General features: G+C 28.4%; 3 protein-coding genes across 3 annotated transcripts in view; all 3 read left to right on the top strand.

Annotated features, from left to right (window-relative positions):
* The first annotated feature begins 914 nt into the window (after positions 1 to 914).
* vret (vreteno) lies at positions 915 to 9,194 on the top strand. The gene is made up of 15 exons (XM_018549201.1): positions 915 to 967; positions 1,721 to 1,775; positions 2,213 to 2,472; positions 2,612 to 2,791; positions 2,865 to 2,997; positions 3,121 to 3,287; positions 3,636 to 5,105; positions 6,502 to 6,703; positions 6,791 to 6,952; positions 7,222 to 7,336; positions 7,416 to 7,606; positions 7,797 to 8,031; positions 8,350 to 8,513; positions 8,581 to 8,821; positions 8,898 to 9,194. The coding sequence occupies exons 1-15, from the start codon at positions 915 to 917 to the stop codon at positions 9,071 to 9,073; spliced, it is 3,804 nt and encodes a 1,267-aa protein (XP_018404703.1). The 3' UTR covers positions 9,074 to 9,194.
* Positions 9,195 to 10,404: 1,210 nt separating this feature from the next.
* Positions 10,405 to 11,234, top strand: LOC108781318 (oxysterol-binding protein-related protein 11). The gene is made up of 2 exons (XM_018549257.1): positions 10,405 to 10,703; positions 10,806 to 11,234. Exons 1-2 carry the CDS (start codon positions 10,472 to 10,474, stop codon positions 11,156 to 11,158), a joined length of 585 nt encoding a protein of 194 aa, XP_018404759.1. The 5' UTR covers positions 10,405 to 10,471; the 3' UTR covers positions 11,159 to 11,234.
* A 1,496-nt stretch (positions 11,235 to 12,730) lies between these two features.
* The window catches only part of LOC108781346 (uncharacterized), a 2,536-nt gene continuing 1,714 nt past the window's right edge, over positions 12,731 to 13,552 (top strand). Inside the window, exons 1-2 of the mRNA XM_018549286.1 lie at positions 12,731 to 12,975; positions 13,124 to 13,343. Coding sequence (XP_018404788.1) covers positions 12,731 to 12,975; positions 13,124 to 13,343 — 465 coding nt within the window. The remainder of the gene's footprint in view (positions 12,976 to 13,123; positions 13,344 to 13,552) is intronic.

Raw genomic sequence — 13,552 nt, 5'->3', positions numbered from 1 at the left:
TTGTGTAACTCGAGAGGCATCAGTAAATTATATATGCATCTTTGAAATTATGAATTTGTTTTATGCAATACTTTTATATCGATTATAGTTTTTAACAGCTAAGCATGTTTTATGGAATGCTGCGTAGCCTCATTCTTTACTTAAAATGTATAAACATTTTTTTTCTATTATGGTGGAACACTGTTTCAATCGATCATTCAATCGTTTGGTGAACAAAGAAGATTTTATCTTGTCCAGAATGTTCATCGCATCTATTTTCTTCAAAATAGCATACCTAAACTTTATATCGATTTTGCATTTTGTATTATAAGATAGATTTTTGTTATATAAGTTTATTTGTATATCTGAAGAGGGCTGAATCATACAACTGAAACATGTTATGTTAATTTGTTATAGTAAAATTTATAATTTGATCATTGTATCTCATTACTTTTATTTGAATTTTTATTAAATTGTTTCTATTTATTTGACTCTTACTTGTCCTTTTATATTACAACTTTTTATATATTGAGTCCTGTATTTAACTATTATTTTTACTTTTATATCATAGTTGTATCTTTTAATAGAACAATACTAACAGAATGAGCATAATTTGTAAAAATTTATATCTTGTGCATAATATTTTTATATTTTACATTATCTATTTACAGGATGGATGCCGAATATACGATATATTGTTTATCTACGTATCTCTAACTTCGTTACGTTGTGTTAACGTGCCGCTTTTGCAGATCAACCGGTGTCCTTTGTTGTTTATTCTGAGACCTTGTGTGTGATGAAGAATTACATTCTCCATTCGCTGATTAATAGAACAGTCTACGCAAAAGATTTTATACCTTTGCTGTTACTGTAAAAACGAAGAGAATCTTGATCACTTACAAATTCGCAAGTAAGAAATAAATAGCGTGTATAACATGGCGTACTACGATGGTCATACGGATGCCGACCAAATGCCGGGTATTGATCGGTAAGAACAAAAAAAGCGTGTGTTAGATAAATAAATCTGCTTGAAATGATACATTGCACAATAAAAGAAATCTTTATATTAAATATTTGCATAATATACATACTTGTGTAACTCGAGAGGCATCAGTAAATTATATATGCATCTTTGAAATTATGAATTTGTTTTATGCAATACTTTTATATCGATTATAGTTTTTAACAGCTAAGCATGTTTTATGGAATGCTGCGTAGCCTCATTCTTTACTTAAAATGTATAAACATTTTTTTTCTATTATGGTGGAACACTGTTTCAATCGATCATTCAATCGTTTGGTGAACAAAGAAGATTTTATCTTGTCCAGAATGTTCATCGCATCTATTTTCTTTAAAATAGCATACCTAAACTTTATATCGATTTTGCATTTTGTATTATAAGATAGATTTTTGTTATATAAGTTTATTTGTATATCTGAAGAGGGCTGAATCATACAACTGAAACATGTTATGTTAATTTGTTATAGTAAAATTTATAATTTGATCATTGTATCTCATTACTTTTATTTGAATTTTTATTAAATTGTTTCTATTTATTTGACTCTTACTTGTCCTTTTATATTACAACTTTTTATATATTGAGTCCTGTATTTAACTATTATTTTTACTTTTATATCATAGTTGTATCTTTTAATAGAACAATACTAACAGAATGAGCATAATTTGTAAAAATTTATATCTTGTGCATAATATTTTTATATTTTACATTATTTATTTACAGGATGGATGCCGAATATACGATATATGTGACAAATTTACCAATAGAGTTAAATGAGGTAAAATCTATTAATTTATTTAATTATAAATTAGAATTAATTTTAAACCGTTTATGGTTTTTATTGAAACAATTTTTGAATTTTGTATAAATTACATACTATTGTATAAATTATATATTATTGTATATATTATAGCAAATAAATATAATATTGTATAACTTACATACTAATGTATAAATTATATTATTGGCTATAATTTTGCAAATCAATATTATAAATAATAATGTGGCTCAATAAAAGATTCAAAATAAATTAGAAAGGCTACAAGTCAAAAATTAAAATATAAAAATAAAGATAAATCTTATAAAGTAAAAATATAATAATAAAAATTATGTAAATGAACGTTTTGACATCTATAAACCGATCAAATATTATATATTTATAATGAGATTGTGAGATATATTTATTATTTAAAATGAATTCTAATAATTTTTAAGGATGGTATCAGAGATATTTTTAGTCAGTATGGCAAAATTAAGGAAATGTTCTATCCTCGTAATGCCACATGGGCCTATGTTACATATGGAACATATCGTGAAGCTGAACTTGCTATGCGAGAACTCCACGAAAAAAGACCATTATGCCTGAAAGTGGCACTTGCAAAAGATAAATCTACAAAAGAAGAAGTATATTTTGAGAAACCGAAGGTGATAAATACTACAGATTCACCGTCACCTATTTATAGTGATTTAAAATAGTAAGCATAATCATTATTATTATTACTATAATGTTATTGTTATAATGTTGAAGTAATTATTATAAAAAAGATATATTTTCACACATATTTAGTGTGACAGTGTAATTATATGTATAATATGTAATACGTATTATTTTAGTCAAAGTATGGGCCGTGGTCAATCAACGCATGTATTTCGTAAGCATGTAATGCCACATTTGACAGTACCAACTAATTTTGCAAACTGTGGATCATTATCATCTTTGCCTTCATGTTTACAAACACATGATATTTATGAAATGGAGGATCCTTACATGAGTAGTAATAAATTGTGGACAAGGTTAAATAAATACAATTATTTATATTCAATCATTATTTAAACTATTGTATTTTACATAGTTTTTTTATTTTAGAGGTGTAGTAACTGTTACACCTGATGGAAAAAGACATGTTTCTCTTGGACGTGGTTACACACTGTATGAGTATCCAGAATCATATCCTAAGATCGAAGACTGTATTTTAAAAGTATATCAACAACGAAAAAATGTATGGAATTACGCGAATATAAAATTAATTATAAAATTTGAAAAATTACGTTATATGTTTAGTACATTTATTAATGTAATTTGCTATTAAAAAATTACTTAGTTGTAACTGTTTGTTGTATAGGGATTATATGAATATTCTAAAGACAAATTTAAGAATGAAGTGCAAAACTGTTCTGTTTGTTCTACAAAGACAACAACACATTGTGAAAAATGCTGTACATATTATTGCAGCAAAGCTTGTCAATTGGAAGATTGGCCGCAACATCAGGCTAAATGCGAACGTATTCCGTAATTATATTTATACATACATACATACTTATATATTCATGTTAAACTTATATATTTATAAATTATATACATATATGATAAAATGTATATAATTATATATCCATAAACTCACACATTTAATTTTATGCAGTAAAATAAATTTTTTTTACATATCTGCTCTTTTTTGTATTGCAAAAATTTTCTTTTTTTTCATATATTCCTACTTTTTCATTATCATCAATTAGTATGTTAACAAAACAGATAAATTATATATATATATATTAAAAATCATTTATTTTGATTTATTTTGTTAATTGTCAAAAATTAAAATTATACATTTTTTTAGATATATTGTACATTTTTTTTTAGGGCATTAGTGGAAGAAGTTGATATATCATCATTGCAAATTAATCAAGATACAAATCAAATAAAAAGGACGTCAACCCCAAATGTTGAGAAAATAGCTAAAACTGGTGATGTAAAATTACGACGGCCTAATACATTTAATATGATGAAAGTTGAAAACTCGAATAATACGAGTGCAAATATCAATGAGCATAAAACTAATATAGAAGTTACTTGTAAGTCTATCAACCATATTCAGGATAAATCTGTATCTGCTCAATGTGATGATATTAATGAATTTCAAACTAAAGTGGCAGATCAGCCTGTAGTAAATGCTACAAACACTAAAGAATTTTCTCAACAGCATCGATTGCGCGGATATAATAATACTAATGAGAGTACTGATCAATTGAAAATAAGTAATGGATGTCCCCCATCATCTAGCTTCATTGACCGAAATCAACATAACCATAATTACCGAAATAATTCAAAAACGACTGATTTTAAAGAAAGATATGATAATAGCAATATAAGAGATAGAACTTCCAATAATGATAGAAATTTTCCTCCTCAAAGGAATAGCTTCCAAAACAATAAAGGTTCTGCTGATTATAATGACAGAGAAAATACCAGTAGACAAGGAAATTTTTCCAGTAATACTTCAGTGTGTGTGAACAATGATTTAGCTTTTTATAAAGATACACAGTTGTCAAAAACAAAATTTTTAGCTGTACAAGTTATAATATCACTAGATAATGATGAGTATTGGATATGCAAATTAGAGGATATAGATGCACGTACGAACTTAATGATGAATTTACAAGATGTCGCAAAAAAATCGCGTAATGTACAGCCGATTATTGGTGAAGTTTACGGCGTTTTATATGAAACTATTTGGCAAAGAGCTATAATAACATCACTGAATCCTACTAAGGTCCATTTTATTGACTTTGGAAACGATGAGATACTAGAAAAAAATAGTGAAATCAAAGATATTGGTGACCTGATAAAATTTCCTAAGTTTGCTAGAAAAATTCGTTTGGCGCAAGGTACAAGCGATAAATATAGAAATCTACAGTCTGGCGAGAAAATTTCTGTTAAAATGTTGTCTAAAAATTATGATAAAACAATAGTAGTAGATGTAGAAGAAGAGCAATCCACTGCAGAGAATTTATCTTCACATACAGAAAGTGCTTCAAATGGTGCAAAGAAAAAATTTGTGCCACAAAAAAATGTTGATATATTACCAAATAATAAAAGTACAAATGCTTCCACGATGATTCAACAAATACCTAGCGTTTTAGATGCCTTGGCTGATTTGAGACAACACAATTCAGAATTGCAAATTAACGCTTTTATACAAATTTTTGAGTCTACACAAAAAAATGTTTACAATGCAACTTTTTTTCCACAAGTTTTTAGTACTGAAATAAAGATGGTCTTAGAAGACATACAAGACGAATGTTCAAAGATACAAGTACTTGCAGATTACATGTATGTATATGCAAAATTTATAAATACAATAAATTTTTTTAATATTTGCTGAATATCATTAAACATAAATTGGAATAAATAGGCATGAATGTAACCAGAATTTTGTTTAGGATGGGGACTAATTAGAATTGAGACTTTGTTATTTAAAAAAGTATTAGTTTACAATTTTAAGAAAAACTAAAATAAATTAGTAAATTAATATACTTATGTCTCTTTCGAAGGAGGAGAGTAATTGAGTTATATGGATTATTGGACTTCTTTAATTTTATATTACTTTAAATAATTTCTAGAAGTAAATTATATATACATATTTAAGTTAGTAATTTATTTCATTTTGTTTAAAAAATGGTAAATTGATATTTCGAATTAGAAAAACTTACATTTATAATAGCAAGCCGTCTTAGATTTTCAAAAAATCTTTTTAGAACTTTCAATTCTTTTTCTTTTCCAAATAAATTTTTTGTAAATTTTATCATTAATATTCATTATAAATCCTCTTTTTTTTTTTAATACTCGGGAAGTAAATTTGAAATTATTTTACTGTAAATTGTAATTATTTCTATTCTAGAAAATTTAGGGAAGATAACCCATTAAATGGATTTTTCCATGTAAATATAGGGTATTTTATTTGTCTTTATTGTATTTACATTGTAGTCTTATAGCATTTTGTTTATTTCACGTACTTTTAACAAATGTTACATATACTTGTTATTGCGACAAAAAATGTTACGATAGCCTTAATCGAATTAGTTAATAAAATATTCATCACATAAAATATGGGAAGTTCCATATTGGCTGACGTGATATTTTTCATAAGTTCACAGCTTTTTAAGATGTTAATTAACATTAGATTATTTGTAGTTTTTTTTAGATACTTGTTAGCATTAGTCTTATCAAATTACTTGTTAATTTAATTTGTGATATTACTGCCTCAGTTTGATTTAAGATTGCGTTTAAAGAGATTGTTAATGAGTGCATAGTTGTAGAACTGAATATGTATATAAATTTATACCGTGAAATATTTGAGCATTAAGGCTGGTATTTATAGTCTATTCTTGTTTCAGAATTGTCTTAAGTCATGTCTTAAGATGCTAATAATAATGGGCCTTCTACAATAAGCCGTAAGTCACAAATCATAAGTCATAAGCTAGAAATGGATCAATCACAGTCGTCAATTTTTAGTTTCTTACTTCCGATTTATGACTTATGGCTTATTGTAGAAGGCCCATAAGAGATCCTTGGATTAGCTTATGACATTTTAGGACTGTCTTAAAGTTTAAAATTAAGACTGTCTTACTTATGAGACTTAAATATATGAATCGGTTATGGATATCAGTCTACGATTTAGTTCAAACCGATAAAACTTTTATGTTATTTGAAGTATTTTATTTTTTAGACCAAAAGTAGGAGAATTGGTTTGCGGTAAGTGGGATGGAAGCTGGTACAGAGGATATATTTCGACACATCCCCAGTCCATCTTTGCAATAGACGAGACAAGAATTTTACAAGTAACTGAAATTGTACCATGTCCTAAAAAATATTCGAATATTTGTGCTTTTGGAGTAATATGTGAAATAAATTCTACTGTCAAATTAGAAGTAGGTGCTTTTGAAATATTTTGTATACAAATATATACAAGTTTTATACAGATACAGATATAGATTCTTACTTTGTTATGTTACAAGATGGATAGCAGTTACGAGTGTACATCAATTTCAAGTGAGAAGAGCAGCAAACAAAGTCTCGAAATACAAATGCATGTGAACTCTGAAGTGATACAGGCTGTACTGAAGACCTGGAAATTGACAAATTCATCAAATTTATTTGAGTTAAAGAGTGGATCTAAGGTATAACATCACTTATTTACAACATAAAAAAAACGAAGTTTTTCAGAAAATAAGTTTATTTAAAATTTTTTAATACAATTAATAATGTAAAAACTAATTGTAGAGGAATAAAAATATGTAGTTTCAAATGTTTTTGTCTTTTTTTGCAAATGTAAAAATGATAATTTTTTAATTAAGTTATGTTTTGTAGTAAATAAATGATAATATATCAGTATATTTTCATTATTGACATGAATTGGAGTTTCATTGTTTTTGTTGACTGATTTCAGATATGTCTTACAAGTTATCGAAATTATTATTATATGTTTGCACGGTCTTTAGAAGAAGCAGATGTAGAACATTATAATAACGTTATGCAATCTGTTGCACAATATGCACAAACAGGTAAAATAACTAAATAAATAATAATGAGAATGACAATTATATGAAGAAATTGCAAATTACTTTTTTCACTTGATTGCAGCACCAAACCTAACTGAGCCTCCACTTGATGGAGAAATAGTGATTGCGCCATTCGAAGAAGATGGTAACAGTTATCGTGCAATGGTACTTAAAAAGACACAGAATAATAAAGTTAAGATAGTATATATTGATTTTGGTAATATAACTGAAATTGATACAAAAAATCTTAAAGTCATGCCGTGTCATTCACAGGTACTGATGTATGTTAAGATAATAAAAAAGTTATATTTACAGTATAAAATTAAAATAATATATTTGCAAAAAATTTGCATTTAGTATTATTAAACATTAATATCCATTTTGATCCAAAATAAAATTATTTCTATTTTATTTAAAAAATACATGTTATTTGAATATAAAAAAGTTTATATATTTTTTATAGCAACAAAGCTGTGCAGTAAAAGTAATCTTAAAAGATGTACCTCGTGACGTGCCCATGAACCAAGATGTTGACATGTATCTTCGTCATTTATCAGGCACAGAAGTACCCCTAGTATGTACATTCGAGAGTTCAGCCAAAGATGGAGTTCGTTTGACGATTCTTGATACAGGAGAATGTGTTAATGATAAAATAAATCAGCTGTTAATTCCAGGATGGAAAAAAGAAAACAATGATGGTACAAATTTATATTTATAGAAAATAACTTTATATTTGTTTGTCATCACAATTTATACAAAGAATTTAAGTACATCATATTACATTTAATTATCTTTCAGTATTAATTCCCTTAATGTGAGAGATCCCTTAAAAATGTTAACCTGCAAGATCATTTTTATTCAATAAAAAATTGGTCGATGTATTAACGTTTTTCTTAGTACTATAAATATTTTGATCATTTTATTATGTATATATATTTTGCTATTATAACTTAAAATACATGTATATTTTACGTTTTATAAAAAAAATGTAACTTAGAAATTTTTTATATACCTAGATAACACATGCTACATGTTGAATAACATCAAAACAGCAATTTTGGGACGTGTCGGTGAAACAGTGAATGCTATGGTAGTATATCAACGGGAGGATGTAACATCATATATGATGGGTCCTCTCGATGTGGACTTGATAACTCATTTGGAAGAGATGCCGAAAATGGTAAAATAATGTGTTATTATGAAGTGTTTATTATTGCACAATAACATATAATCTTATTTTATTGCAGTTGAAAGAATATGCTGAGAAAAATGATTATTATCTTCCAAGAAAGGAAGAATTATGTGTAGCACTGTACGATGGGGCGTGGTATCGAGCAGCATGTCTCAATCCTAAGAAATCGTACATGACAGCTGAAATTTTTTTTATTGATTATGGTAATATAGAAATAGTAGAGCATAAGAATATAAGGTTAATGCCCAAAGACTTCATTTTGCCTGAAGCATTTGCGAGTATTTGTTCAGTTGTCAGTGAGTATCAAAGTTGTTACTAAGTTAAAGGTAAGATTCTTCAAGTATTTGCGAACTTATCTATTGTTTGCTCTAGATTTAGCACCAATCGACGGTAATGGAAAATATTCGGAAGCAGTACAGAATAAATTAAAGGAATTAGTAGTGGACAATACACCCATCAAAATTAAAATTGTCCAATCTGATGACGGCTGTTATGAAATTGAATTGCCAGAAATTCGTGCTGCGCTAATTGAACATGGTCTCTTGTAGTCTTCGTAAAACTTTTAATTTACGTATTTTATAGATTATGTGTGATCTTGTATACAATTAAGATCATTTTTGGTCTTAAGGATTTGATCGTATTTGTCATTCATGTTTTTTTATAAACAGTGAATAGTTATATATTTGATTATTATTTAACTTACATAACTTTTTTATTTTATGATTTCAGTATATTGTTATCATATTTTGTTTCTCGAGGACTAGTTTTATTTCCATGTTTATTTTATATTTGCGAAGACAATATATTCTTTTTTGCTATGGATATGTAAGTTTAAAATAAAAGAGGCTGTATTTTTTTCTTAATAAAATAAACAAAGCATTTTCTCTCGTAGAATTATTTTTCTCTATGCAGAGTGTTTGAGAAGTAATGAAAAATTTTGTCGCATAAGGGTAGAATGGACTAGACTGAGAAGAAAGGTCCTCTATACTATTTTACAATTTTCGCAATAGTTAACGAGATATTTATGAAAATATCCAAATTCGGTCCACCGGCAAATACGATCGCGCAGCGAAGTGCGTCGCGCGCTTGCATTTGGCGGTGAACCGGACGAATTTGGATATTTTTATAAATTAATATCTCGTTACTTATTGCGAAAATTGTAAAATGGTAGAGAACTTTTCTTCTCAGCTTAGTCCATCTACCCCTATGCGACAAAATTTTTCATTAATTACTTCTCAAACACCCTGTATATGAATATTATATATGTTAGGTGCATCCAGAAGCACGACTGCTCAGTGAGCTTTTATATCCGATTGACATATTCCATGAGATTTAAAAATATAAACCAAACAGGTACAAGAGCTCAATGAGCGGTCGTGCTTCTGGATGCATCCATTATTGTAGTATATAAATAATATATATTTCGTACCAAATAATATAACGTCATTGGACGAGTTCAAGTCAACAAAACAGCTAGGTATACTTGCTGAACGAATGAGCATACATGAGTGATTCTTATCTGTGGATCCAACCAATTATAATCAATAATGTTTAATTGTTCGGCGAGTAGTCCTTAATCGTTGATTTGCACGTGTAACGCACCCATTGTTTCGCATAAAGGAGAATTTTATGGAAAAATATTCACAACTATTTGTAAGATTGAAGAAGTATCGAATTGATTGTAAATGAGACGATAGAATATGTAAAAATGTCAATTACTGCGTATTTATAGTCGTGATGTCTTCTTCCGCCATGCACAGCGTGACAATAAATTGCAACAGATGACGGAATCTTTTTTTCTTTTTTTTTTTACGATAACCTAACCTCTCTCTCTAGACATCAGCTGAGCACAATCGCTTTAACTCAGATGACATATCTCCCGCGAGATTCTTGCCATTCATCAACTAAATAAAAGGCTTCCAACTAAAAAGTGAGAGTAATAAACAATGAACGTGCAAACGAGACATCCTTATGAGGGTTTGCTGCACAAATATACAAATGCCATGAAGGGTTGGCAGTATCGTTGGTTTATTTTGAGCCCAGAAACCGGCGAGCTGCATTACTTTCTCAGCGAGTCTGAGAAGAATCAGAGACCACGGTGTTCGATATACCTAGCAGGAGCTGTAATAGCCCCCAGTGATGAAGATTCTAACACTTTCACTGTGAATTCTGCTACTGGTAAATATCTGATTAAATCAAATCTCATTGCTGATTGTTTTTCTTATAATAGATATGGATGATTGATTTAATATGTCTATTGAGTTTTCAATATCTTTTCAGGTGACATGATAAAATTACGGGCCACAGATGCACGAGCACGTCAGGAATGGGTGGATAAGTTACGAGCAGTCACAGAAATGTATACTAGAGCGATAGCCAGCAGCCATCCTCCATTACCACCACGAGAACATTCTGGGAATTCAAGTAGAAATCCTGTCGTTAAACTGGAAGTGTTGGATGCCTTTGCCAATTGCCAGGAACAATTAAGAAAGGTGGAGAAGCACAATCTTGCCCTAGCACAATCTATTGAAAACTCGGATTTGCATCTGGACTCTGATCTCTTAGTTCTCAAAGCTATGGCGCATACCACTTTGCACACACTGAGCCAATGTCTTAACATATTATATCAGTAGGAAATTAATCATACATTTTTATGCTTGTCATATTGAGATTTTTATACCTGCGAATATGTAAAATTATCTTCTCCGTCACGCAATCTATTATTTTATTACATCTATATTATTTTATTTTAAATAATTATGTACTTATCTATGATTAGAGCTGGCTTTAGACATAATCAAAAATGAGATTGATTATATTTACTCTTACTATTATATCTATTTTTTTAATAACTAAGTGATTGTTATAAGTAATTTTAAATAATTATAGTTAATTTTTATAAAACAAGATTACTTTTTATATATTAAAACGTTAATGATTAGTGAGCCTTTATGGTATTTTTATTTAATCACAGAAGAAATATAGTTTTTTTAATTTATCCCATTGAAAATGAGAACCAAAGGTACATTGTCTCATTGAATTTTAATACTAATTTTTTGAAAATCATATTACATTACGTAATAAAAACACGGGAATATTTTCACTTAATATTTTTTATGTTAAAATTTTTCTACACTTGATCTTCCTACATTCATATCATGATTTGTACAATATAAGTATATTTTTCTCTACAATGCATATAAAATCGATTGCCGTTTTGTTTGCCATTTTAATCTAGACCTAATAACAATCTTTATGTATCTATGTTCTTCCAACATAGCAATACCATATAATCGAGAATGTGAGATACATATTACGTATTAATTGTACTAAAACGTTGTATAAAGCATATATGTTTTTTTATATCACAGTCAAAGTGTAACTTTAGTGAATGTATACATTAGCAAACTACAGTAAGTGTATATCTTTACTGAATTAACGCTTCGATTGTAACACCTGTCAGTATATATGTCTATACGTATATATTACACATGTATATTAAGCAGAATATAAAATATTGTATATTCCTTATATTTTTATTAAGTACTTCAAATGAAACTGACATAAAATATATTATTATTTATCTGCGTTATGACAATGTAAACGTTGCGTTAATGCGTTTATTAATACACTCTCGAATTAATATGATATTATATAATTTTTGCCATTGTAAAGTATTAAGAATTTTAACTTAAAAATATTACTCCATTTCCATATTATAAAGACTGCTAAGTATGTATATATTATATAAATTAGAATATAATTTATGGCTGTAACGAAATGTAATTTTCATTGAAAATATTATTTCCGAAAGAAACATCGATGTATTAGAATAAATGGGAAACGACATGTGTCTCATCATGATATGACGTAAGATTCAATGTCAAGAATGTGTAAATGGGTGAAGGTAAACAAGTGACTTTTCTCTTTCGCTAAGAGATCAGACGCGACTCGGTGCTTCCACAGCAGTACTGCTCTTACTCAAGGTACTTCGAAGATCAAAATGAATTAACACGTGTTGAGCGATAAAGTCTATGAATAAATTGCGAATATTTATTCGAATGTTATACTCTGTTGTTAAGAAAAATTTATGTGGTTGAAAAGTGAAATTGTAGAATGTTATGCAAAGTAACTTTTACTCTTTATACAGATATATAATAATATTAATAAAATAATAATAATATATTAATAAAATGCGAAGAAATATGTCCTATTTCTCGTATCCTGAAGTCTTGACGGAAGCGGCAGGCGTAAAAATCGTAACGTCTCTGCCCAAGGAAGATTTAATATTTTCGACAGGAAAGATAGTTCTTAAAATGCGGAAAGGCAATGTGGAATCATATATACATGGTAAATCTTATGGATTTCATTTGACCAAATCAAAATGGGATCCCTATCCGTGGGTCGGCTATGTCGAGAATAATAGTCCTGCCGACTTAGCGGGATTAAGGTGAGTTTAACTTGAGTTTAAAAACTACTGAGTATATTATAAACCGCAAGTATACTTTTGCGTATAATTTTATATTTTTAATTCACATAAATTATAAATTGTAATTAAACAAATAATTATAAATTGTTTTCTTATTATGCTCCATCAGAGCGGGTGATTGTTTATTGAGCATTGATGACACCGATTTATTGGGCTTAAAGATCAAGGATGTTGCTACTTTAATTCATAATGAGGACGATGTGCGAGATTTAAATTTTTCCATTTGGAGATACACGCATCAAAAAGAAGAGCAGAATGATGGTGGGCTGGCTCTGAAGGGTCCACTTCCGAATGTAGCTAGAAATCTTGCAAATGCATTATCAGGAACGGTGCGCGTATGCACATTTTATAACTCAAAATGTAGAATCACTATTTTATTTTTTTTTCTCATTTTTATAGATTATTTATTAAATGATCATTTTAAAAATCATTTATTATTTATTAGATCATTTATTTGACACATTTATTGAATTTTTATTATCAGTCTTCTATTATTAATAACGCACAATTAACCGTTAACTGGTTTATTGACCACCCC

This window comes from Cyphomyrmex costatus, unplaced genomic scaffold (assembly GCF_001594065.2).
Source record: "Cyphomyrmex costatus isolate MS0001 unplaced genomic scaffold, Ccosl1.0 scaffold8, whole genome shotgun sequence".
In the NCBI taxonomy this organism is placed as follows: Eukaryota; Metazoa; Arthropoda; class Insecta; order Hymenoptera; family Formicidae; genus Cyphomyrmex; species Cyphomyrmex costatus.
This window is presented reverse-complemented; position numbering and strand designations above follow the sequence as displayed.

Coding starts and splice junctions, on each gene's coding strand:
- vret (XM_018549201.1), top strand. CDS start 915: ATGGCGTACTACGATGGTCATACGGATGCCGACCAAATGCCGGGTATT. Junction 968..1,720: donor CAAATGCCGGGTATTGATCG/GTAAGAACAAAA, acceptor ATTTATTTACAG/GATGGATGCCGAATATACGA. Junction 6,704..6,790: donor ATTCTACTGTCAAATTAGAA/GTAGGTGCTTTT, acceptor TTATGTTACAAG/ATGGATAGCAGTTACGAGTG.
- LOC108781318 (XM_018549257.1), top strand. CDS start 10,472: ATGAACGTGCAAACGAGACATCCTTATGAGGGTTTGCTGCACAAATAT. Junction 10,704..10,805: donor CACTGTGAATTCTGCTACTG/GTAAATATCTGA, acceptor ATATCTTTTCAG/GTGACATGATAAAATTACGG.